This window comes from Centroberyx affinis, unplaced genomic scaffold (genome assembly GCF_046629955.1).
Source record: "Centroberyx affinis isolate AG114_WGS23_722 - 3 ecotype Tasmania unplaced genomic scaffold, CSIRO-AGI_Caff_v1 ptg000759l_1, whole genome shotgun sequence".
Classification (NCBI taxonomy): Eukaryota; Metazoa; Chordata; class Actinopteri; order Beryciformes; family Berycidae; genus Centroberyx; species Centroberyx affinis.
Window position 1 is genome coordinate 21,422 of NW_027279371.1, and position 27,716 is coordinate 49,137.

General features: G+C 42.7%; 1 protein-coding gene across 1 annotated transcript in view; it reads right to left on the minus strand.

The window, feature by feature from the left end:
- LOC139644594 (lamin-A-like) overlaps window positions 1–24,631 on the minus strand; it is a 29,011-nt gene extending 4,380 nt beyond the window's left edge. Inside the window, exons 1-8 of the mRNA XM_071520018.1 lie at window positions 24,526–24,631; window positions 24,350–24,380; window positions 21,921–22,318; window positions 3,896–4,052; window positions 2,738–2,863; window positions 1,717–1,887; window positions 839–964; window positions 260–480 (exon numbers count right to left, since the gene is read on the minus strand). Coding sequence (XP_071376119.1) covers window positions 260–480; window positions 839–964; window positions 1,717–1,887; window positions 2,738–2,863; window positions 3,896–4,052; window positions 21,921–22,264 — 1,145 coding nt within the window. The 5' untranslated portion in view covers window positions 22,265–22,318; window positions 24,350–24,380; window positions 24,526–24,631. The remainder of the gene's footprint in view (window positions 1–259; window positions 481–838; window positions 965–1,716; window positions 1,888–2,737; window positions 2,864–3,895; window positions 4,053–21,920; window positions 22,319–24,349; window positions 24,381–24,525) is intronic.
- Between the last annotated feature and the right edge of the window lie 3,085 nt (window positions 24,632–27,716).

Consider the following 27,716-nt stretch of genomic DNA (forward strand, 5'->3'; position numbering starts at 1 on the left):
TTCTATACAGTGGCCCTGATCTCTCCTCCTCTCTCTTCATACAGTGGCTTCCTGCCCACAATATACTGTATAAGTGCATATTCTATTTTAATATTGTTGGCCCCAGTGGGAATCATACTGTACCAAGGCCGCCAGTGCCACGATCCACCTAATGACTCACACAGCACATCACCTCCTCTTCCTCCATGAGTTTCAAACAGGTGCTGCTGAGGCACAACTGGGCTATTCAGGTCTATCTGTCGTCTTACAGCATCCTCACCTCTCCTCCTCTCCCTCCAGCAGCTTCCTATAAGCGCTGATCTCCATGTCCAGGGCCAGCTTGATGTCCAGCAGCTCCTGGTACTCGTCCAGCTGCTGTTGCATCCTGGCGCGCATTTCAGCCATATCCCGCTCTTTACCCTCCAGCTGCCGCCGCATCAGGTCCCGCTCCCGGCTCAGAGCCTCCTCCAGCTCCCGCACCTTGGCCTCCCTCGCCGCCAGCTGATAAGGGAAGACACACACACACACACACACAGAAGATTAGTCAATTAAGACTAACCAATTAAGCAGCCTATACACTGCTCATAACGGTCCAAACACTGCCAACCCTACCTAAACAACAGTGATTAGTGTGGTTGCTGGATCAACTGAAGCTTAACATTATCAATATACGTAGCTTAGATGTGGTGAAAAACATTTTAAAACAGCAACATATTTTTGTCAGTATCAGTCAGCCATATCACAGCAAGTTGGTCAGTGAAACCACCATCAGACAGATAACCCGACACTGACAGATAGACAGTGTGACTGACAGAGTGTGTGTGTGGGGGGGTGTGTGTGGGGGTGTGTGTGTGTGTACCTGTTTCTGCAGCTGGCTGAGCTGGGAGGACATGGTCTCCAGTCGAACACGGGTCTGCTGCAGCTCTTCATGGGCGGCTCCCACCAAGTGGCTGTTCCTGTCCGCTGACTGACGGGCGTTCTCCAGCTGACAGACAGAGAGACGGCTGGTCAGCTATTAGCAGAGGCTTACTGCAGGAAGCGGCTGTCTGACAGAGAACCTGAGTAAAACTGAGCTGTGTAATTTGTGAGAGAAATACAGGTTATCAACTTAAGAGGTGTGATTTATCTATTTTAGAGTGTAGTCATAATGTAATGAGTGTAGTTTTGAAGACCAAGGACCACAATGGGAATAAGTCTTTGACCTGTTTTGTAATCCTTACTGTTAATTTGGAGATGCATTTAAGCTTTTAATGCGTTTTGAAAAATGTCAAGTAAACTAAACTGACACACAGTGATTCTCAAAGTGGGATTCCTCAAGGGGGTCCAGCAAAACAAAGAACGGTTTCATTTAGCTGTGGTTTCCTTTACAAGTAAAGCACAAGGACAAAATCTACTCTCTTTATCCACATTCCTCATTAAGGTTCCCACAGGACAATGATGCTGCCTATTAAATTCACTTCTCACCTGAAGCGAAGATGTAGATGAAAGGGCAGAGACAAGTGTTAAAGGATTTTAAGCAGTGAAACAAACAGACATGGATTGTGGAAAAAGCGGTGCAATATTGTACATTATCTGTATTATGGGTGCGGGCTATTTGCTTACCTCATTAAAGCTAATTGCAAATGCAAAAGAAGCAAAAAAAAAAAAAAAGTAAGCTAGACGACTACTCAGCTAGACTCCCACTATTTGGACTCTAGGCGGCGCCATAGCAGTGTGTTCTGCAGCAGCCAGGCGTACCTTGGAGTTGTAGGTCTTCTCGATCTCCTCCTTGTAGATGCGGACCTGTTCCTCATGCTGGGCTCTCAGCTCGGTCAGGGCCTCGGACAGCTTGCTCTCAAACTCTGTCTGCCGCCCACTGTCGATCTCCACTATGCGAGACTCGTGCCGGCGCTTGGACTCACGGAGCTCCTGCAGACCCACAGGGAGAGGAAGAATAACATAAGATGACGTCTTGGATTTGTCTCGGTCTCAGCCATTTTCCTCCCTATCTAAAAACTATAGAAAAGGGGTAATTTTATTGATGTTTGGTTTACTACAAACAATTTAAGGGATTTCACCTGTAGAAACCAACTATGGTCCATGACCTTCTTTGCATTGATTAGTCAATTCCTATGTAGTAATTAGTTGGATGTTGAAGGGTTTAGTACACAGCTCCTGTTTAGATCTATGTCTCTTTAAGAAACTCCTTAATCATTATTTTTAAGTTTGGAAAGAAACACTATTTATTGCCTTTTTTGGTCTTAGGTCTTGAATAGAACTTGATTTGCTCTGATCTTGACTTGGACTTGGCCCCCGTTAGACCTGGTTTTGAGTTGAACTTGATTGCACCTGGTCCTGGAATTCACTTGGACTCGACTAAGTTGGTCCTATCTACAGCGTGGTAGCAGTAAGGGTAAAAAAGGAAATAAAGAATGTGACTTCAATATGACCAAAATTGAAATCTAAGCATTCAGTTGTCTTCTTTGTTTCTTTTGAGTCAAGACATTTTTAAATCTCATCTGTACAACCTGTAAATATTTCTGTTCTTTCTGTGTTTTATAATTTCATACATGCAAATAAATAAACTAAAAAGGTAAAATATATCAGGTGAGATAAGGACAAAAAATTGTGCATCTGTGAGACAGATTTGAAGGGGGTATGGAAAACAAACAAGTAGGTGGCTGGAAACAGATCGATATATCTCGTGGAAAAGATACAAAGAGGGAGAGATGACTGGATAGCTAAATAAATATAGAAGGGTTAAGGTGGAGAGTGGGACCTCGCTGTAGATGTTCTTCTGGAACTCCAGCTCCTCCTTCACGGTCTGCAGGCGGTTCTCAGCGTCCACTCTCCTCAGCATCTCATCCTGGAGCTGCCTCTTGGCATCGGCTAGGCTGACCTCCAACTGGGAGGGAGGGAGGGAGGAGAGAGAGACAGAGAGAGAGAGAGAGAGAGAGAGAGAGAGAGAGAGAGAGAGAGAGAGAGAGAGAGAGAGAGAGAGAGATGAAGAGAGAAATGTTCTTTAATTTAGGCATTTAAGTAAATACACTACAGAATAACACCCATGACAAAGACCAAATGCTATGATTTGCATAGCATTTTCATTTGTTAACTTTATCTACGGCAGAGAGACTCGGCTAAATATAGGAGGAAAACCTGCAGTTCCCCAGTTTGACCAGTAGGTGGGGCAAAGCTATAACTCTATCCACGTCAGTCATATAGTACAATTCATTGATAAAACAAACAGCAGACGCTGCAACCTAGTTGTCTGCCTCAGCACTTGTCCTCATTCACAATCAACTGCCTGGAGTGTTTATATAAAGTTACTAGTTTCTTTGAGGTATTTCAGTGTGTGTGAAGCACAGAAAGCACCCGCACTCAAACAAGAATCATCTCCAAATGTCAGGCGCTGTCGCTTTCACCCTTTCACTCCTACTACTGTTTGCTTTGGCTGGCGATCTAGGATTTTAAAGTTAGTCTAGTGTTGCAATCAATCTCCCTTAGGATAACAGGGTCAGCTAAATGTCTGAAATGTAAATCTAACTGTTAACCTTACCATGATGCATCACTCTTAATTTTTAATGTATCATTTAGAGTGATGTGTCATGGGGAAGATATCTGCTATCAGCTGAAATGATCCTGGTTTGGGTAAAGGTACTTGCTGTGACTCAATAATATCTAAAAGTAATGAGCAGAAGCTTTAAACACTGAATATATTTCAGTTTGCTGTTAAATGCTGTTGGATGAAAACTATATTTTCAAAATGTCAACTTTTTGGACACCACAAAAACAGCCTTATTTCAAAGTACATGAGCATGCATTTTTGAATTTTTGGCACAGGTTTTGAATGGGTTTCATAGGCTCTAGGGTGATGAAACTGGCTCTGCCTGTAAAAGACCATGTTCGGCTTCAGTTCAAGTAAAAAATATATATCTACCTTGGCCAGCTGGGCCTTGAGATCCTTGACCTCAGCCTCCAGGGTGCGCTTCTCCCCCAGGGCAGTGGTGAGGGAAGCATCTTTAGAGTTGAGGAGGGCCTCCAGGTCCTTCAGCCTGGCCAGGGCCGCCTCCAGGTCTGACTCCTTCTTACTGTTCCTGTGGAGACAAGAGGCAGCAGAGGCGTGATTAGTTTGCTGTCACAATATTGTATGTGACTATCGACTAAATGCATTTCAAGTGGTCAGCATGTGCTAACTTTGACCTATAATTAAGTTTTAGGTCACAATGTCTTGCTAAGTAAAGTGCTAACTATGGTTGGCCAAAAAAAAAAAAAAAAAAAATACAATGTTGTACTAATACCAGTAGGAATATATAATGTACACTACCATATGAGTCAAAAGTTTGGATACACCACTTTTTTTTTTTTTTTTTTACATTTTCCACATTTTAGAATAATAATAAAGACATCAGAACTATGAAATAACAAATGAATTTATGCAGTGACCAAAAAAGATGGAAAGGCAAAGGCTTTGGACAGAAATTTATACACAGGCATCAACTTCACTAATTATATTTGTCTAAGAAACACATTTCAAGAATTTAAGCATAAGCATTTAGATCAAAATGGCTTTAAGATAATACATTCAATCAGGTGCGTCCAAACTTTTGACCGGTAGTGTATGTTCCCATTCATTCCCTTTAAACAAAATGCCACTTGATAAGCAGTGGATAAATGGAAAATGCGGAGGTGATTATAAGCACTTGATTGTCTCTGCCATGATACACTGATAGAAGTAGTGGAGTACACAAATTACCACTGTACAGTGAGTGCAGCAGTTGTACAACACTGTTGATGTGAGCTGAACTGAGGCCAACACATCAACTTACTGTTCTTGGCCTTCGGTACTGAATAAGTGCCCATTAAGATTTCTCTCCGGGGAATCTGTGCTGAATTAAGAGAATTCACGTTTGTTGTACATGTGCTCGTTTGCGAGGCCTCTCCACAGGAACCACTTTGGACTACTGGTTAAAAAAAAAACTTGGATCTGCCCATGGAAAAACAATATAGACACAGCAGAAGACGGTGTGTGTGTGTGTGTGTGTGTGTGTGTGTGTGTGTGTGTGTGTGTGTGTGTGTGACTGAGTGAGTGGGTAGGAGAGAGAGTGAGAGACAGACAGAGACAGAGGGAGATTGCAGAATAGGTGGTTCATGCACAGCCAAAAAGGAAATGGGCTCCCTGTTATTCTATTTGGCCCCTGTGGTCCAGTCTTCATTGTCACTAATAATGGCCATCTGCTAGGGGAGATGGCTTCCAGGCTGCTTACACAGACCTCACAGTTCCCCGGTCACTGCCAGCCTGCTGTAGGATAGCCAGCTTACGCACAAGCATGCAGCGTGAGCTCCAGATACACTTTCACCCAGGCAGAGACGCACCCGAAGAGAGATAACACACTCCATTTTAGATTTACTGATGATTTGGAGTTAATTCACCGGCAATTAACTCAAAAGTTAAACTACTATTCTACTATCGGTTTCTGATATAGCATTCATTCTCAATTACTGCATTCGAGACAGGATACTTAAGACTTCTAGAGGCAAAAATGTTTACATTTTTGGATCTTAAAGCACATCCACTTCTTGGCATGCACTGGGAGAGAGACAATACATACTGGTGGCATAGTAGAACTACAGTATTGCAGCATGTTTCATACTGAAGAGCAAAAAGCGAAAAAAGAAGAAAAGCAATGATCTATCAGAAATTAATGGGAGTTGTATGTCCAGAAAAAAAAATCTGAAATAAAAACCCTGAAAAAGCATAATATCCCTGATGCTTTACAGATGTACAGTCATGCATACAAAACGACCTTGCGTGGAACTGTACTAGGTAATTATGCTTTCAAAGTAAAAAAAAAAGTCTCTCAAACCTGTCATTTATCAGATTACAAAGGGGACAGCCCAGTGTTTAACTGGCTGCAAACCCAATAACCCTCACAATCATGGCCACCCCCCCCCCCCCCACACACACACACACACACACAGCACAGGCATGCACATCAACTAAAGATCACACACACACACACACACGCACGCTCATTGACACACTGACACACCCTGCATCAATGTGTCTTCCATCACCTATCAAACTCATCAAGTCATCACCTTCATATCAAAGTGACTGTACACACATTCACATGGTTGGTGAATTCACACAGAACAATCTGATCAGATGGGATCTCCCAATTGCTGTATTTCATATATATTCTGTGGAAACTCAACAATACAATTTGCCCTTTTTCCAGACTTAAGACCCCTTAACCCCATTTAAAACACCAGATGCTGGGGTCAAACACAGCCTGGTCACCAGATTTTACGTTTTTTTTTTTTACTTTTCCTTATCCAGGAAAGGTTTGCTGAGTGTGCATGCCATTTTTCAGCAATGCCCTGCTTTGCATTTATAGTCACACACATTCACAACTGGGAGATGCCAAGTAGAACCATAGTCTTCCACTGCCTTGCTCAAGGGCAGATTGACTGTAGAGTAGCTCAGCAGAAGTTAACATACAGTCAATGGAGGAACGTGGAGTCCTGCACTGGGAGAGTCGGGGGTTCCCATGAATGGTGTGGAGGCAAAAATATTTCTTTCCACTCAGCTTTTTTCCTGTACAAGAATGTCACTCTTTATGGGCCAAAGAGCACAAGCACTTACAGTTATAAATACATGGCCAAACATGCGCGCGCGCACACACACACACACACACACACACACACACACACATATCTCACACCTGGAAACATTCCTTGAATTCTTGAACATAAAGGATAGGAGGCTACAGTGGGGCAGTTACCCCACACTAACATGTGAACCATCAATCAGGCAGATTAGTAACTAGGGTAAAATGAAACATGGCTGCTACTGTAAAAATGATGTTTTAACGGCTAGCATTTAACAACATAATAGGGTTTAACCACCTCTGGTTAGGCCACGTTCTGAAAGACTTGTATAACTCTGTGGCTGTGATGAAAACTCTTTTCCAAGTGTTGAGAGGCTGTTGTTGTTATTGTGGAACATTTCAAATTTGCCACAATACTGGTCATTAACATATTATGGACTTGAGTAAACTCAAAAACAGGACTGTGTAATGAGAGAGAGAGACAGAGGGAAAGAGGTTTTTATTGAGCTGGCTTGTGAAGTGTGAAAGCATTAGGCATTAGAGTGTATACGTGTGCATGTGCATGCACACACATTTCCAGATTTGTTTACACCCCGAGCTAAACATTGCTTGAAACTATACAGCCCTTTGTCTAGACATTAATATTGTTTCAATGAGACATTTTAGCAGTCCAATTCCGTGGGTAGATGAATGCTTCTGAGTGTGTGTAGGTGGCTGCTATGACGTTCATTAGGGCTAATGGGCCCAGTGGATCAGCTCCAGCAGTGAATTAATGGATGGAAATGGCTTGGGTATAGTGACATGCTACATGAATATTTGTATTCTCTCCATACAAAAAATCTGCGGCATTGAATGTAGACAGAGACAATACCTTCCAACAGAATGGCTTGCAGTGTAACTTTTACTGAAAGCACCATGACTACAGTTTTATTAGAGGTGGCCCCAGTTAGAATGGAGCCTCTAACCCAGTTGATGGGCAGTGTTGATGCCAAGCCAACCGATTATGTTAAACAGGGACTAGAAGCCTTAACCCTGAAGTGTAAGTGCCATCCTCTACCCATTTAATTCTGATAGAATAAACGTAACAAAATAAAATCAGAAGGACATTTATGGACAGAAGGATGGTGTAGTGGGTAGGGAGACCGCCCTCCAACCTCCTAGTTCAATCCCCATCTGCTCCAGGGACCATTTTGTAGCTGACCTCTGACCTCCCTGTTGAAGGGGGCGAGCAATAAAACAATTTCCCTATGGGGACCAATAAAGTTATTGTTATTATTAGAAGTAGTATTATCATAATTAGGTGCACAGGAGCACCTCTGTAAGAGCCAGCTCTGTGTCTTGTTGGTTCATGTTTGTGTGTAATGATCTGGCAACACACAGTGCTTAGGGGAATTATGGTATGCACTGTTTAGGCGGCGCAACCCTAAGAGCCGTGTATAAGGGAAATACAGTGTGCACTTGTACACCAGGCAGTACGGTAGACATCAAACAAGCTTGAGCCAGCTCTAGCTTGGTGCATGGAACATTCACATACCAGGAAATAGCTCTGTGATTTTCTAACTGTAGTGGTGAAGTCAATGCATGAAAGAAATTTGTTCAGTGATTCTCTGAGTTACAACAACACAGTGCTACCACAGCACTTCAGAGTTAAGAGGTAGAGTTTAACAAGGGGATAAAACGTCTGGCGAACAGGAACTGATGCATTTTCCGTTTTCATCAGCAGCAACAGTGGTTGTTGTTTGGAATAAATAGAAGAAGAACTGGGTAGTTAGCATGAGCAGTGATAGCCACCATGGTTGACCAGACAAAGAAAAGGGCGCCACCTACAGACACTCAAACGTCATCAACAGAAAATCCAGGAAAAGAAGAGACCAAAGATGTGGCCAGAAAAAAAAAAACAGTTTTCACACAGATGACTACTTTAACTTTAAAGCGATTCAATTCAAAACGTACACAGAGTGATATGATGGACTGGACTGACTGTCCTTTCTAACTGAGCTTAAATGTGTTTGTTTGCTCCTGGCATCTCCAGGATCCTGTTCCAGGATGTCGCCTTAAAACACCGCACTGCATCTCAGGACAATGTGAGGGCAGCGGAAAACCTCGTCTCTGCGTGCGTTGTGTGTGTACACGTGTGTGTGTGGGTGTTTTTGTGTGCACTTGAGTGCATTTTGCACTGTACGTGTGTGGGAGTGTTGACAGAAATATTTGTGTGTATCACCATGCACATGTTAGCGTGTGTTTAGAGGGCCAGAAAGTGTCCGTCTGTGTGTGTGTTGAAGTGAGATCAACTGTTAATAATAATGCATTATGAAATGTGTATGTGAGTGCATGTGTGTATGTATGTCCATGCACATGTTCCCTTTATACTTGTTATTTAAATAATCCAGAGCAGTGTGTGTGTGTGTGTGTGTGTGTGTGTGTGTGTGTGTGTGTGTGTGTGTGTGTGTGTGTGTGTGTGTGTGTGTGTGTGTGCGTGCGTGTGTCCTTGCATGCATGTGTTTGCCTGGGACTACCTGTTTACATAATCTAGTATGAATTGTGTAATTACAGCGCCTCAGCATAAATACCCCTCGATTTTGTTTACATTCTGTTCCATCAAAGCTCGCAGCCACAAAACCCCGCCTCAAAACCCCGCCTCAAAAGCAGATGTGCAAGGAGTCACTCAGCAGTTACTTTTCAAAAATCACACTTATTAATATTTACAATACAGTAAACTGCTAGCGTCATGAGACCAACGAGTATGTTACTGAGAATGGCTGTGAGCCATTGGATGAGCAAACAAATGCAGAGTAGATTTGGGAAATGGGGTAAATAGAGTGGATAAATAGACAGCAGCCTGTTTCATCAAGATAAGGGAAATCTGTTGCATGTGAAACAAGGCTGGAGGAGCTTTTTTGAAGCCTGCAAACTGAGGAAGTTTATATTCTCCACTGATAAAGTGAATTAAAAACAGAAAAATAAGTACAAATTAGGCAAGCCTGAATCTTGTTTTTGGAGTGCAGACCAGTTGTCTTCTTTGACTGTAATGCTTTCATAGTGTAGTCAACAGCATTACTCCCACACACCAATGTCTGCACAAAAAAAAAAGAGCTTTAGGCATCATTTCACTCTTTTCGGCTGCAATATCAAAGCTTTTACGGAGCAAATAGAGTGAATGACACATTTTTGAGGCACAGAGACAAAATGGGAGCTATTGGACAGAAAGATAGTGTGAGATGGGGGAGAGTGGATGAGGGTGGTGGGGAAGTGAGAGTGCGAGATGGAAATGCGAAAAGAAAGAGACAGAAAGAACAAGAGAAAGAGGAGGAATAATAGAGACAAGAAATCCGAGGAGGAGGAGGAGGAATGTGTCGGCTCAGCTCCCAGTCTCAAGGATGACTCACAGCTATCTTTGTCCACCCCAGTAACGAGAAATGAAGCCCGCCTCGTGGAGAGAGAGAGGGAGAAAAAAGCCCACAATCCCCCCTGTTTTGCTGTACCGTTGCCATGACAACCGAGGCCTTGTCGTCAGGCCTGCTAGTATGCCATTTCCACCACGCTGTGGACGCAATGGAAAAAGGAGTAGACTTTTCTCTGCAGATTTTCAAAATATCTTTCTAAGACTTAAGCGTGTTTGGAAAAGCTTTCCTTTTTCTATGCTCCTTAAGGAAATTCTAACCTATAATTTCTACAATATTGCAGACACATTACTCAAGCCACATAGTCAAAAAGGGTTTTATAAGACCTTGGCAACACTGATGCCTAAGTACCTGGCATTTATTCACTATTGGGAACTAAATCAAAACCTAAAATTGAAACACATGTTTTGAATAATTTTAGAGCAAATGCATGTATGAATCCACAACAAAATGACTGTGTAGAAAAGCAAGGAAAAATGCATCACATATTTCTGCCTGCATATTTTTAAGGTTTAGCATTTGTAGCACTATTTCCACGCACAGTTACTACACTGGATTTTGATGAAACAACTCTACAAGGTCTGACAGAGTAAAATCTGTGCCCAGAATGTTTTTACTAGCTCATGCTGCCTTACCACATATCCAAGCCTAGCAACTGAGACCTGTTTTTCCTACTTTGCAAACCATATCCTTGCTCCATTATGAAGCGTCAACATAACTACTAGCCTATGCTGCATTGGCCAATGCAAAATCATATGATCTCTGAGGTTGCACTTGATCAGGTAGGACTGAAAAAAAAGCTGTGCAACCATTTGTTTTCTTTATTATCTGCATGTATTTAACAAGGCAAGGTGACTAACATTTTCCTATTTATAGCAATGACTTGGGGAAGTTGCACGAGAGAAAGAGATGCCTACATACACACATTCACACCTGGGAGCTGCCCAGTACAGCTGCAGTCTTGTACTGCTTGCCACAGAGGAGCTACCCTGCAGCAGTGTGGGGTTAGGGCACATCTATGGAAGCTGTTGCGGGATGGAGGGTGCATCTCATTCATTTCCCTCACCAAGGCTTTCCCAGCCAGTGTAGGGATCCAAACCAATGAGCCTCCGTCAAAAACTTCTCTAACCTTGAGGTTACTGCCAAACTGTTAGTGGGGCTGCTATGGTTGCAAACACTTCATCACCTCTTCCATTTCCTGTAGTACTACCCAAAGAATTCCTTTCAGGGGAGGTGTAACAGTTGATTGATCCATATGGTATGTTACTATACACACACACTACACATGCCACACACACACACACACACACACCGTCTGGCAGGCATGTGTGGACACGTGTGGGTGGGGTTCCTCAATGAGTCACTATTCAAACAGAGGAGTGGAAAAATGGGATCCCCCGGTTCCCTATGGATCGTCTCAAAAGGTTCCCATCTCCAATTATAGCCCAGCTTTCCTATATCCATTTCCACTATGTTTAGGTTGGCCTTTCATGAAGCTGCTGTATATGGAGAACACTGGGAGGAAAAAGTGACTAAGAGGGAGGCTGTTGAATAATGGGGTCTTAATAAACACAGGGGTCCAGGAATAGAACTGGCACCAATAATACCAGCCAGGGTATACACTGCGTCGATGGGCATTCCAATAAAACACCAATGGAACTTTGCACAGTTTGACATATAGACAGAAGATTCATGCAGTCTGCAGACAACCTCTAATATGTGTTGCTGCACTAATAAACGCTGCACCGAGATAAACAAAAAGAACCACCACATATGTGGTATATAAGGGCAGGCCCAAACACACATCTAGATTAGCAGGGATGTGTGAGGGATCTGCAACCAGATTCTCAAGTATAGACTGCAGAATTATCATGCAAAAGCCATTCCAGGCCGCTAGTTAAAGACAATAGTACTGATCCAAGTAGGTTGTGCAACTCACGTAAAAAGAAAATAGTGCACTGAAAAGAAAATATTACAGGCTAGCACATGACCATTTCCTATGTCTCTTCTGGGATGAAGAACACAATGACAGGGATTGTTGTTAACGATGTGTGTGTGTGATAAATCACCAGAAACCAACAACAACGCAGCCTTTGCCAGGGGCAACCCATACCCGTCCACATCTGGCGGATGGGAACAGAGTTCTAGTGTTTCTACTCCTAAAGCAGAGCAAATGCTGACCATGGCTAATGGCCTTCAGGGAGCTGAGCTCTTAGGAGAAAACCACAGAGGGAGGGAGAGACTGAGAGGACAGAAGCCATACAATGTTCTCTCATCTCAAACTCATGGCTTTGTTCAAGTTGTCACAGAACAAAAAAAAAATTGAAATAGAAAAAAAATTAGATTTACTTTCCCATTCATGCCTACTAAAATGTGCATCCATCCTGCAATATATTTCTTCAAACAGATTGCCAGACAAACACTGTCAGCCAACCAGGAAAGAAAAAGAAAGGTGTTTCACCCATTTAGCCCACTGATAAATCCTTTTATCCAGTGTGTGTGTGTGTCTGCATACAGCAAAGGCGTATGAGACACATAACCCTTGTTCCTCCCTGCATGATTAGTTGATGAATCATTGCTGGGTGAGTCAGAAGCCTGGTGCCTGCTCTTTGTGAGTGTGTGTTAGCATAAGCGCTAGCTCTCACTAGTACAGTATTTGATTAGATTATCTGTGGTGATAAAGTCCAGTGCTAGGGCACACAGCTAGCTGTTTTGCCCTTTCATGTGCCCTTTTTACAGTGTCATTAAGGCAACAGTGCCCATGAACACAGGTATAAATGTATAAAGATAAGAAATGTTAAATTGGTAACCATGCTGAGTTACTTTTAACTATACATAATCTACAAACAATCTTGTTCAGAAATGACAAACATTAATGCCTAGAATTCCATGTAAAACAGATTTAAGGTAATTTGAGTTAAATTTTGTTTTGCTACAAAAGTAAACAACAATCAAATCTGACCCAGCTCTCAAATTATCTTTTCCATGCAGCTCTGGAGTATACAACCTTATCCAACCTTATGCATAACACAACCATTCAGTTGCCTCAACACTGTTGCTTTAAACACTAAGGAACAACTTGTTGTCAGAAAAGATTTCTGGCAGTGTGCAGTGAAAGTTGTCAATAGGCGCCTGTACCAATGCCGCCAACACAAAGTGCTGTTTGCTGTACTTCTTAAGTTGGCAATTTAAGTTATTCTGATTTGAACAGTTTTTGGACTCAGTGTCTCAGTTTGTTGCCTGCTGCTGTGGGAGTTTCCCAAAATTGACTGGTGTATCGCCACCCTCGCTTATGCTCCATGTGGAGGAACAACAGATTGCATTCTGGTCCCCTCCCCTCCAGTGAGACAAACAGCGCTCTATCCAGCTGCACTGAGTTACAATGAAAGCCTCATGGGCAGATAAGGGGGAGTGGCGCTAACGTTAGCATAAAGCTAAACAAGAGCCATGTGGAGTTTATGAGGACGGGCTAGGTTATGGTTAGCATTCATTAGCCTGTGCTAGCCTGTGGGGAAATAGGATTTGATGTTTGGAGCATTACCAAGCTGTGGTTGTAGGACGAGCCTGGCTATGCTGTGCTCTCACGCAAAGCCATGATGGACTGGCATGTAACACAGCAATACAGGATGGAGTACTTGCTGGTTTCTATAATGGCAGATAAGGCAGAGGGAAAATGGGGCACAGATCAGGGCAAGATAGTTACCAATAGTTTATCAATGATTCTTGGCATTTGTCCTAACGCCGCCCATCCAGGACACCAGGAGGTTCTACTGCATCAGGACGATTCAGATAGTCAGGTAAGTTGTGGAACACAGAAAAGTATGCAACAGTGACTTTCACATGCTTTCTTGTGATTGTCTAAAACTTTCCAGCACACACTGGACTGTTTTATGTGGCAAACCCCACCCATCTGGCAACAAGATAGGCTAACAAAAACATTCCAAGTATTTTCCAAATTCTAGTTGCGCCAGAAGAGTGTATGTGGGAATATGCCACCGGTTAAAAGGAAGAATATCAATTTGGGAATTGTGAGAACGTAACAAAGACATTCGAAGTTACACAAACAGAGTGAAAGTGTGAGTAGATCAGTACAGTATAATACAATACAGACACACTCAAATAGAGCTGATGGAGGATGAAAATGTTTGTTTGCAAAAACGAACCAGCGTCTCCCGTTTTTTCCAGGAATATAACAAAAGACTGCTGAACTGTAACTGATTCGCAACCACATCAGGCTTTTAAAACTTGGCTCCTAATCGCACTTCCTCAGCTCAAATAAACAAGAACAATTGTTAAAGCAAAACATCTGGGGATGTCTCAGATTGATTGAAAGGGCTCCCATACAAACCCGGTGCCCTGTTTGGATTAAATGGAAATGTTCCCAACATCCTACTCATCTCAAATGTATTTGAGAGTAAATGAGCATTCGCGGGTATGGAATCCAACAGTTGTTACATAACTAACCAGATGGGAATGGTTGGGGTTACACCCACCTTGCCAATGTCCCGATCTGAACGTCCTTGGTTAGAGTGTGTGTGTGAGTGTGTGTGTGTGTGTGTATGTGTGTGTGTGGGTGTGTGTCTATGTATGTATGAGTGCGTGTTACTGTGGAGTCCCATCATCTTAAAGTGATTTACCCTGTCCATGAGCAAGTGACTCATACAACTTGGCTGGATCCTGAAGAGAACCCTGAACTACGGAAACTCTGATCTATAAACTCCACTCTAACACACACACACACACACACACACACACACATACACACACCACACACCACAGCCTGCCAAAACCTCCTCTCGGTACCAAGTTCTGGTCCGCTGAAGTCCTAGCCCGACTCTCTCATTACTCACACAACACTAAGCCCAACAGAGACGGCTCTATGTAGCAGCCATCCAACACATTTACAGGCTTGCCACATCTGTTTTCCATTGCAGAGTGCTCTGTTATACTCTGCTAGGGGCTTGGAGAACAAGTAGCCACAAGATTAGACCAGCCATACTCCCACTTGTCCTAATGGCACCTATTGACAATATCTTCAGGATACCTGGTCAAAGAGACACAAAGATTTACAACAAAGACTATAAATTATAGAGCTGCTGTGAATAGACTTGCAAGCACACCATGCTGTGCACAGTCGGACCCCTCTAATCAACAGTGTGCTCTTGAGCTATCTTGGTATAATGGGTCAAAAAAGAATAAAGAGTAAACCTCCTGTAAATAAGGGAATACTTTGACATTAACATGAATTTTAGTTTTTTGTCCTCCAGACATTTGTCACATTGTGGAAAAAAAAGAATCCTTCTATTTCCATAAAATTACGTGTTAGCTTTGCCAGCATTCCTCACTGAAACCAAAGGGCAGGTTTACAGCTAACTGTGCCCCATTGCTTCAGTAAAGAATGCTAACAATGCTACAAGCCATTTTAGGGAAACTGAAGGAGAAAACATGAGGAAAAATAACCGACAAAAAAAAAAAAGTGAACGTATCCCTTTAAGATAATCTAGGCATCAATTATGCATCACCACCCTCTCTTACATGCAAAGCACTAAGCCAGTTTTTTGTCCTTAGTAACAAATTATTCAACATGAAAGAGTCTCTTCGATGCCGTGACACCATTATAAAAAGCGATGTGATCTAATTCACATCACTGTTGGACGACATCCAAAATCAGGCAGTCGTCTGAGAGCTCCGGTCCGCCCTGGCACGACTCAACGTGACAGAGACTTGTCTGCTGTCACATAATACATGCTGAGGTCATCGTAGGGGAATACAGGGTTTCCCCCGGAGGCAGTCAGGAGAACAGAGGAGAATGTGATCAAACCACATGGGAAAAGATGCAGCACAATGAAATCTGATGGTGGTGGACGGTGGTCTGCTGCCCGTTTCTTACCTCAGGGAAACGGGGCACAACGTTCTGAAAATCAAATGTAGTTTGTTTGTATCACTGTGCTGAATTCAAATTCTCATCCTTTTTCAGACATTAGAAAGTGCCAATATTCCCACTCGATTCATCTACAACACTTAACGAAAGAATAGGTTGCAGTGGCTGTTGCAGTTGTAGTGAATAGTTGATGATAAATGCAGGATGGGAGTTTTCTAATAGCTACCACAGTATATAGGTGATGCAGTCAATTGTGGAAAAAGTGGTCAGACGTCAAGTGGGTGTTAAAACATTTGTGTACACTTCCCCAGATACTTTTCAAGTTCTGTATTTTAGATTGTCAAAACCTAAATGATTACCAGGGTTACAACAACCTGAATGCTGACTTTTTTTTCTTCTTTTTTTTTTTAATCCAATAGTTCTATAATATAATGCTCACACCTGGATTTCATTAAGCATATTTAACAGCTTTATAATTAGGCTAACAGTTTAAAAGGGACATTGAGGGAAAGCAAAATGATGAAGGGATAATTTACACTGGAATAAAAGGACTGAGAGCGAGCTTAAGCTTACCTCACTTGACCCTTAAAAAAATATATATGCAACTTGATTAGGCATATTTTCTTTTACCAGTTAATAATTGATAACATTGGCCTAATAATAGCTTGTTACAAGTAATTACTTCACTAATTAATTAAGAATATTTACATTTTGGGTGGAAAATTATAGGTTTTATGATATTGCCATAGCTTAGATTTTGATGCAAAAGGCTGCAGAATTTACCTTTCAATTATACTTTAGGAATGGAGCAACTGGGGTTTTTATCACTTTGCCTGTTTCCTAAACCTTCCTTAACATGATAATTTCTTTCCTAATATTTTTTTTAATTCTGTCTTTCATTTTGCACTTCAAACCGATTTCTTATCCAACAAAATGTCATAGTCTCTTGGCACAGCTGAAGCTCTTACTCTAACAGTCTGAGAAGATGCTAATGTGTATCGACAGCTTTTCCCGCATTCAGATGTACTTTCCCCATTCTCTCCAGTGAAAAAAATATAGTGAGTATAGTGAAATACTGCTGGCCACCAGACTGTTGAATGGAGGCTTAACTATAAAAAAAAAAAAAAGAGCAAAGGCATTTGAAAGGCTTAACTGAATCATCGTGGAAGAGGAGTGCAGGCTTGCTCTTGTCCATTTTAGGGAGAGACTTTGAAGACAAACATTTTATCTCAACAAAATTGACGTGAGCAGCTTGAATGAGTCCTCCTGTTACCCTGTTATGACAAAGCCCCATAATAGAGTGGATGTATATTGTGTTACCTCGGAGATCGGTTTAAAATTTCCCATGGGCTAAAAATAGGGATTTACTCACTGAAACTATGGTTATCACAAATATTTATGACTAATAATAGACCACTTGACTTCTTGTGATAATTACCTCCCGCTTTCCATTCTCTCCATCATGCTCTCCTTTTTTCCTTCCCCTTTGTCCTCACAGGATACAGGTTGGCTATACAATGAAAAGCTCCCATCTATTATACTGTACATCTTATACAGTATGTGAGGTCTGTTTCCCTTGCACTATAAGTGTCAGTATGTGCTTTGAATATGTTGTCAATATGTCTTTGTTTCAATGCCACCAAGACAAATTCCTGTGCATGTGTTGTACTTGGCAGATTAAGTCATTCTCCACATAGTAACAAATATAGCTCAGGATACATCTATACATCGGACGATAATTAGGAAATGTAGTTTATGGGAAAAACACACTTAAGTAAATCAAATGGCATTGAGGTCGATCATAAACAAGCAAAATAAACAAGTGACACCACTCCCACTTCCAAACAGTTTATGGACTGTACACCATTTAAACTGCATAAACACATGGGCCATATTTAATAAAGGCTATTTCAGGGTGAGCATGGTTATAGCCTACACCAAAATGAAATGGTAAAGGTAAGTATTCTAAATCAAGGAAATGGGTTTGTGCTATATGATAAGTGCACTTCCTGCTGTGTTCTCTCGATAGTTGCGAATGCCATAAGTTAGGATGGCATCCAAATTACATATCAGCCCATGAATAGTTTTACAACATTTGGACTATTGGATCTTTGTTTTGTGAGTTTCATTCTGCGCTGTACCAGGACATGTCTCGCCAATTTATGTCTATCATATACTGCGTTTATTTAATTAATTTGTGAAGCACTGTCCAAACGCGAGCATCTGGTGAAATTGATTGCGATTGTCCAGAAGCTTTGTCTACCTTCTGCCACACCCTGAAGCAGTGTGCCAACGGGTGTGGCACACAAAGCCTGGCTAAATCCCTGCTTTCATGCATTCAAAAATCCGGAAATGGGCATGGCGGTTTACTTTTAAAACCCTTCACTTCACTGTCATCCTTATCATGCAAACTTTGACCAGAGCGAGCCATTCAAATGTTTAGCATGTTAGAATATCCATTAACTAAGGGCATGAGCTTCTGAATTTAGATAACTTTACAGTAAATATACAGAAACATGCAGTTGAGGCCATATGATGCCACAAATAATATTTTATTATTATTGATATTCTTATATTTAAAAACAAAAACGAGTATGCCATTGTTCTTTGTCTTTTGTAAAAAATACATTAATTGAAGTAAATTATCCCATGCAATCTAGATGTGCCTCTGCAGATTTGGGATGGATTTTCTCTCTAGTCTCATCACAGACAATATCTATTCATGTGTCTGGGTGGAGTGTCGAGGAAGGATTTAGAGAGCGAGTCTTGCCAGTGACACCGAGGAGCCGGTTCCCCGACATCGGCTCATGTTTCACAGCCAGTGGTGCAGCTGGAGGTTGGGCTGGGCACGGGACACCAGACAGGCGCCCTTCTTCAGTATAGGGAAGATGACTAAACAGGGCTTTTACAAACTTGTGAACACGGGGCCAGGACCTGTGACTCCTGCTGTAGCTCAGGGGCTGATATTTCATGTTTCATGTTTTCATGTTCACAATTTTTTTTCTCACCTTGTAACTTCATCTCTGGCCCTACACTTCAGGTTTAGGCTTCCTTTTATAAGTTAACATTCCATCCACACCTGCTTGAGTCAAGTAGTCTTTTTCCTACAGTTGTAAATTATTTACAAGTCAAACAGTGTTTTAGGGAGAGCGGTTGGCATTCGAGCCCAACAGCTTGGGGTCTTGCCTCAGGGGGGAAGAGCATGTGTTCCTTGCAGTAGTTATGCATACAAAGATGTCTATGTGAAGAGACGCAACATCGTGGCTGTGGGCTAAACAGGTGTGTCCAGTCAACAGAGTGCAATACTGATAGCCACACCTGTTGCTGTGCGTTCTGCGTGTCAAACTTGGGAGGAATAACCAAGGACACTGTGCAAAATGTTTAATAATAAAAAGTCATCTTATTGTGAGACATAGCTGTCCAGGATTTTTTGCGCCGCCGTCTGCTGCCGTCGCCGTCTGCTGCCCGGCTCGGGGCCAATTCAAAATAGCCCTTCAGAGTGTATTAATAAACCTGACACACAACTCCTGTTCTCGAACGTCAGTGCCTGACTTCCCGTTACAGAGCGATACAGTGAGTCTACAGTCAGCCCATTCCAGAGGCCGCGGGGCCATGAAAACCCTCTGAGTCACCACCCCGTCACACGGCCATGCCAAGACTCCCAGGGCGCCATGGCAACCAAACACTGACAAAACACGCTGGCTGCGGCGTAACAGACAAAGCCGGCCCAGGCCGGATTGAGTGATTCCTTTCCACCGCACGTGCGTCAAAAGATCTGCTTCCTTTGGCCAACAATAGAGCTGTGGGAGCTGTTGCTGTATTTCTAGCCATGTAGCTGGGGAATTCTAAACAGCACAATGAAATGGGGAATATTTGGGAAGTGAATACAATTTTAAATAGTACTATTCTTTCAGCCCTTACATGTTACACATTGCTTTGCTTTATCCATGGTTCACAGCAAAGTCAACATCTTCAACCACCTACGTACCAGTGTATGTATCAAATCTCCACTGTCATCAGACATCACAATGAAGGTCGACGCCCAAACAGAGCTGCAGAATATAAATCATCTTCCTAGACTGACCACACCCTCACCTGCAGCCCTGAGCACACACATGGATATGCTTCATAGTTCGTATTCAATAGCAATGTCAATTTAGAGAAAACACAATAGTGCTAATTGTGGAAGAGCACTGATACATCAAGTCACCACCCTATAAAGTGTTCCCACTGTTCAGACACTGTTGTTTCAACACTGGAAATATGCGATGTTGAAATTTACTTGATGTTTTGAATGAGATGCTGTTGACAGTGTTTGCCAGGGTCTGACAATATGCTGCCTCTCCTCTACTCCCTAAACAGGGAATCTCCAGCCATAAAACACAGAGCAGAAAACGACACGTGTAGCCTGACGTGTAGGTGAATCAAACATATTAGAGAGTTGTATAAAGAAGAGTACAAATACATTACTTTCAGTGCAGTTTCATTTTCTCAGACCCTGTCTGACCTGAGGTGCACTTTGCCAGGACTCTGACACATTCCTGGGAAGTCGCTGCAGGCTGAAGCCTGCGGCAGGAGGGCAGAATTTTTTCTGAAGACATTCACCCACATAGTTGTAGTCAACACTGAGGCTAACAGTATCAACAAAGTCTGTCTAAACCAAAAAAAAATGTTGTAAGCTGGCTGGTAAGATTGGTCACCACATTCCTCTGGTGAAATACATACATGTGTGTCTTAAGAAAGAAAACACTCACACATATGGTGAGCAGTTGCCCTAAACTATAAAATTCACAATACCTGGAGTTAACCAGCTCCACCCCACCCCACCCCCAGGGTTGCTTGCACAGCACCAGTCACAGTTGTGTAATATACAACAATGGAGGAGAGTATGTCATTAGGCCGGTAATTCTAACTTGACAGAGCGAGTTGTGCGTTAAAGGTGGATCCCCTTGGTCTGGGGGTTGATTCACTTCCAACGCCCAGGGGCTTAAAGTCGCATGACTGTACTTACTCCCAGACATGCCATACACGTTTAACCACCAGGAATGTGATCTACTAATGTCAGGTATGGCAAACTCTACACTTCGCTCAAAGGAATTTCTGAGGAACCAAATAATGTTTTATGGTTGGGGGTGTTTGACTTGTGGCCTGGTATGCATTCTAGGCAGAAATTGAAGGTGCTGCACGACTTTAGCTGTATTGCAAAACAGGTGTGGACTGGAAACAGAACAACACAAAAGGTAAAATTATAGCAATCACTTCCACGTGTTCAGTTGTTATGACTGATGTACTGCCTTAACCATTGCTATGAGATGCTTTGGAAAAACAATGTTAAAAAAATCTCAAACTCCCAAGTTGAAATGGATGCAGAGCTGACAAGCAGATGGCTCTGGAGCATTGCATTCAGAGTGATATCCATTATAGGGGGACACAGCAATATAAGCAACCAGTGCAAGAACAAACATGCACTGATTGATGCGCCGCAGCAAGTATGGGGATATAATGTCACCATAAAATATGTCTCATAAAATAAACAGGTGCTCTGCTTTCATCCCCTACAGTGCACTAACCTTTCTGACTTAACTTTGTTCCCCTAAAGAATGAAACATTGTTTATGTACTCTGTCATAAAGCAAACATCATCAGCCTAAAATGTGAAAAGCATACAATATTCATGCATTTTAAAAGCTAGGACCACAGGAATTTTCCGAGCTTCATGTAGGATCGCCTGCCAAAAAGGTAGGGAATTCCCGCACAAAGGACTGAGGCAGGCAGACAGAGGAATGTTATGTCATCAAGACTGCAACACAACTTGAAACACTTATGGATAGATACTGGTGGATATACTGAGATGGAAATGTGACTGCATGAAAGTTTAAGTTTGCTAATGTAAATAATAATGCATGCATTTACAGAACTGATATGTTGCAAAGAGAAAAAAGAAGCAAGAAGAAGACTAAATATGTGCAACCCTTGCCTTAGACCACATCCACTTTATGGCATCAGCATAGTACCAAAGTCCCTCCCGTTTTCAGCTCCACCTCCCCATTTCCCAGCACGCTCCTCCTACCTGGCTTTGAGCTCCTTGTACTCCTCCCTGATCTTGCCCAGCTCCAGCTGCAGGCGCGCTCGCTCCTTGGCCACCTGGTCCAGGGTCTTGCGGGCGTCGGCCAGCTCCATCTCATAGGCGGCCTTCATGCCAGTCAGCTCGCGGCTGATCTCCGTGTCCGACTCGGTGATGCGCAGCCGCAGCCCGGCGTTCTCCACCTCCAGCGAGCGCACCTTGTCGATGTAGACGGCCAGCCGGTCATTGAGGTTGCACAGGTCCTCCTTCTCCTGCAGCCGGGTGATGCGGGCCGGGGAGAGGGGCGTGCTGGCGTCACGGCCAGCGCGTTTCTGGCTCGGGGTTTCCATGGTAATAATGGAGGTGGCTCAGCAAGAGGTGCAGGCGGAGGGATGAGTCACTGGCTGTGGAGGAGGAAGGAAGGAGGAAGAGTTGGTTAGGACTCTATCTGATCTGCCTTGCCTGGAAACGCACTACACCAAATCATAAGCTGAATCACACTTTAATGGAGTTTGTATTGAAGAAACGTTACAGTCTTGCATAACCTTGATTCTTGTCTGGGCAGCCCACCCTTAGTGCTGGGCCTGCTTACAGTTACGCATGATCATTTACTCTAGGATCATTTTCCATGGTGAGTCAGAGCAATTGTAAAACTATGTGTATTGTGTAGGAGTAATTTGCATAGGCAGAGCTCATTCACAGGGATGTGATTTATGTTGTTTGCTGTTCAGGACTTCAGGTTTATTTGAAATACAACCCCTATTTATTTTTAATGGAAGGTTTGAGTTTTCCTGCTTTTTTCTTGCTTTTATTGTTCCTGATCACATCCCTTATTCAGATTAGTAGTTACACAGCAAAGAGTAACACACTGTCATACAGTATATGCGTTGCTAAAACAGCTGTGCACCTCTCCTCTGGCTTCATTTAATTGTTGCTAGAGTAGTTAAGCCACTTTACTCAGCTCGCTCCTGAACAAGCATATTTCCCACGGACATCCACCCCCTCCCACAACTCACCCACAAGGTAATTACACACATTTATAACGGCTATAAAAAAAAATATGCAACTGCATGCCAGGAAGTCCAAAATAAATCCAAAACATTTTCCTCCTTCATCTCTGTTGTCCACAAAGTTCCCCAGTAAAATGGAGGCACAGAGCAATGAACAGGCTGCTAATTGCTTCCACTCATTAACTGTGATCGATGTGTTTTGCAGGGGTCTCCACCCACATACACTCGCATCAGCCCCATTCATAATACCACAGTGTTGACTCATTATATAAACAAACACAGCAAGATGCCCTGATAAGGGCATGAATCCACTTTTTTTTTAGATGGGTGGTAACAGTGAAATGAATGAGAAAGCGTTGTTTAAAACGCTTTTGACATTAAAGACATAATGCAGAATTTGTACTAAATTTACTGAATATACATTTTGGGGTATATTCACATTATGGTCTTGATATTCCCTCGTAGATGGAAATTGAGCTTTTTGGAACTTTTGTAACGCTTTTGTAACACTTTTGTAACGCTCCAAGGTGTTTGGAGATATTACAAATGTAAGCAAGCATTTCAAGCTAAAATTCATATTTATCTCATATTTGTCACATATGGGCTGGTCTTGTACCAAAAGTGATGAATGAATGAGTGACAAAATGGCTTCAATCCTATAAATCCAATAAATTACTAGATAAACAAGCAGTGGGAATAAATTTTTTCATCAGAGGGGGCTATACCACAATTATAGATAAGGCGTTTAACACCATCAATAAATTTATCAGTTTTATCATTATCCAACTCAAAGTATTAATAAAATGATACATCCAAACACAGTATATGGACTTAGAATTAGGATTTATCTCTAAGCAGGTGCTCCACTCACAGTTTGATAACTCTTGCCCGCCATTAGATAAAGGGGAAAGCTCACTCAATCTGGTGCAGCAGTGGGTTGATACACCCCAAACTTTGCCATTCATCCCATCACCGCCCATTACTAGAAGTGCACGTAAGGACGTGCACGCCCATGTGGGTGGGCACACACGTGCACGCACATGATCCGTGCACACGCCCACATGAGCAAACACACACTATCACCTTAAGAACTCTCTCAGCTAACTTTGAATAAACTTCCATTTTAGCTCCCGAAATGTACCATGAATTAACAAGCACAGTCTATCATTCCACTCATAAATAATAGCGTGCATTACAATGAGCCATAATGTAACTTATAACCTTTGGAATAACTCAAAGTTTACACAGTTATTATACACCATTCCCTGTCAAATAGAAAATGAAAACATTTTTGCACTGGTTGAGAATGCCATTACAAGCAATATATTATCTAGCAAGCACTTTATCACGTCAATATAACCTGCGTTTATGACTGTTCCATAAAAAGGCTGGCAAAAAAATCTGAGTTAACTCTCTCAACCTTACCTTGGTTGTGTGAGAACTTCTCAACTGCAGCCTGCTGGAGGGAACAGGAGTAAGTGTACAGCCAGACTTCTGCCCAGAAGTTTAGCTGCTGGTGTGACTGTTTGTCTCCCTGCGTATGTGTGTGTATTTGAGTGTGTGTGTGTGTGTGTGTGTGTGTGTGTGTGTGTGCGTCGTACCCCTGAGGAGCGTAGGGAAGAGGATCCGTTGAATAATGCAGCCGTTCTCTCTGCGGGTGGGTGTGTGTGTGCCTTTGGCTCGCGCCCTGAACTGGCTTCCTAGCAGTCGCTCACTGCACATGTACCTACCGCTGAAGAGGGAGAGAGGAGGCGGGAGCAGCAGAGAGGGGAGGAGGGAGGGAAGGGAGGGTGGGGCAGCAAGGAGGAGTCAGGCTAGACAGAGCGCGCATACACACACACACTACACACACACGCACACACACACACACACAGAAAGCAGTTGCTGTGCTTTATCTCTCTCTACCCTGTCCTTATCTTTCCCTTTCCTCTTGCTCAGACAGCGGTTTCGCAGACAGATTGACCTCAGCTACTGGTGCAAGTGGTCTGTCAGTAAAAGTGGCGACTCTGGTGACACTCGGCAGCTCCCAGGTGTGGGAAAGTGTGTGAATGTGTGGACCCCCCCTCCCTCCTCTCCCTCCTCTCCCTCCTCTCCCTCCTCTTGCAACTACAGCCCTAGCTGTTGCTATCAAGAAGAATGTATCCGTAGTCTGCTTTCCTGGTTAAACAATGTGTTAAGAGCCTTCCACTGTAAATGGAGCAGAGAGGAAACCATTGTAAGAGAATTTGTCTTTTTGATTATATAGGGCAAAAAAAGAAAGAAAAAAAAAGCTCACTGCCTTAGAAGTGAACAAAGATAATCTTGGCACTCGCACATAACAAAGCACAGTAATCAAGAAAGTCCAAAGCACATGCAAAGCCTTCATCACCTCATAATGGGGCTCTGGTGTTATCCATTCGAGGAAAATAACCTGACAGCAAGGTAGTCCACTGAATCCGAGGAGGATAAAATCCATAAGTGTTTGCCATCATATTCCCACTGAATGACAGGATAATTCCCACAGGTCATCTTCAAATTGTAAAGGTCTAACACTCAACACAAAGTTGATTCTGGTCTCATATTTATTGCCTCGGGGTGGAGTTAATGGAATCACAGGTCCAATCAAGTTCTGATGCAGGGAAAAGACAGTTTGACTGTGTGTGTCAGAGTGTGTGTGTCTCCTCACCATGGAAATGAAAGTTAAGTCTATTTGTCCGTGTGTGTCTGTGTGCGCCTGTATGTGCGCATGTGGTTAAACAAGGGGCTAGACGGCATCTCTGTTTTTGGGCATGGGGCAGGCCTGGTGGCTAAGGGAGTATCCTCCTGGCTAAGGCCTTGCAGTGGAAAGGAGCCGTCAGTCTCTGGCCTTGCCTCTCTGAGTCACACATCCCTCTACAAACAGCTCGCTTGTTCAGCTCCCTCCTCCTCCTCCTGTCTGCCTCTCTCTCTCTCTCCATTTCTCAGCCCTCATGTTTCCATGGATCTCACACCAACAAAAGGACGCATAGCTCGGCAGCCCAAATATTTCTCTTTAACGAGCTTGTGTACGACTCTCCAAATCTTCTTCTATGTGGCTCTGGACTGTCTGTGTGCAAAAACAGTAATGGAATATATTTTTTTCTATCACAGAAGCTATCATACTGTCACAAATATGACGGAAGCTAAATCCAGGCGTGGAAAGAATACTAAAACATCCTACTTAAGTAGAAGTACTGTTATCTTGCTGAAATTTTTACTTAGTAAAAGTTAAAGAGTTACTTTTTAGAAAAGAGGACTGTTACATGTGATCTTTCCCATGCAATTCTAAGACGATGAGAGAGAGAGAGGTCAAACTAGATTTTTTAATGGAAAAATATGAAATTACAAAATAAAGAGCAAAAACAAAGTAAAGCCGAATTACTCTTCTCTACTTTGCTTGGTGACCATTCACTGTGAATGGCTCCACAACTGACCAATGTACGATGGTCCAGTTTCTCTTGCTTATGGAGAGCCTACAAAAGTTGGACTCTGCAATGGATGTGATTTAAAATGTAGCTAAATACAATACTTCAGCAAAAACAATACTCAAGTAAAAGTAAAATTACTGACTTTAAAAAATACCCCAAAAAAGTACACAAAAATGCTACTCCATTACAGTCAATAACGTGAGTAAATGCAATTAGTTACTTCAACCCATGGCTAAATCCCTGAAGCAGGGTTAAAGGGGCAATAAGTAAGATCTTTGCACCCTATAGAACAAATTAAACTAATAACTAAATTATTACTTTGCCTGGTGCTGAGATTTATGGCTTTCAAAACTAATTTTCCGGTTCATACTCTGTTTGGGGACAAAAGCTCCCCGCCCATTTGGATTTCAAGTCACTCCTATTTGTACTTTCAACGGCTCAGCGATGGAGGATGGTGCTGTGAGCAAGGGACTGGCATCGCACGACATTTCAGCTACGAAGCCTCGTTCTCAAGCCAAAAAAGCAAATGACAAAGCAGGATTATTTTTCCAGTATTTTGCATTGTGATATATTACCTCTTCCCTAGACGTTTCTGTCTGCTCTCATTAGCAAGCTTATTACTTGTCTCTATTGTGAAAATGTGACATTATTGTTTGCGTCAATTACAGGCCACCAGGAGGGATGTGTGTGTGTGTGTGTGTGTGTGCGTGTTGGGGGGGGCGGGGCTGTAGCTGAGATTTGTGTGGGAGGAGATAAGCTTCTATCAATGTTGTTGCAATTCCTACCGGTCGCCAATAGAGGTCGATAGAGGTAATAGATTATTCAATGCTGCTTTAAATAGTGAAGCATGACAAATTCAAAAAGTAAATGATCATGTTTGAACTACGGACACACTGTGCCACAACTGCATGCCAGTCCTCAGCTGCTTGTCTGAGACGCAGTCGGAGTCTAAATCCCAGAAGCACTCATCAAGTGAAAAGACAGGAGCAGGCATGACAGACTGTGATGCAACTCACCAGACATGACAAGTAACGAACAGCATGCTTGCAGTCAGCTCTCTCTCTCTCTCTCTCCCTCTTTCTCTCTCTCTCTCTCTCTCTCTAGCATTCCAAGGGGGCAACAAAAATACAAGGCGTGCCCGTTGAGCAATCTAGGCATTTTATTTCTCCATCACAAGCTACTCTTTTGATGGCTGCTGTCCTGGGAGGAAAAGGAAGAATTTGGCCATGAGAATATTTGATGCAAGAGGGAACTCCAAGGCTTTTTATTTTATTTATTTATTTATTTTTACAGGCAATCGGGCTATTGAAAACAATGTCTAATGCACTGGGCCAACCATTCCAGTTTGACAACCTGAGAAACAGCTC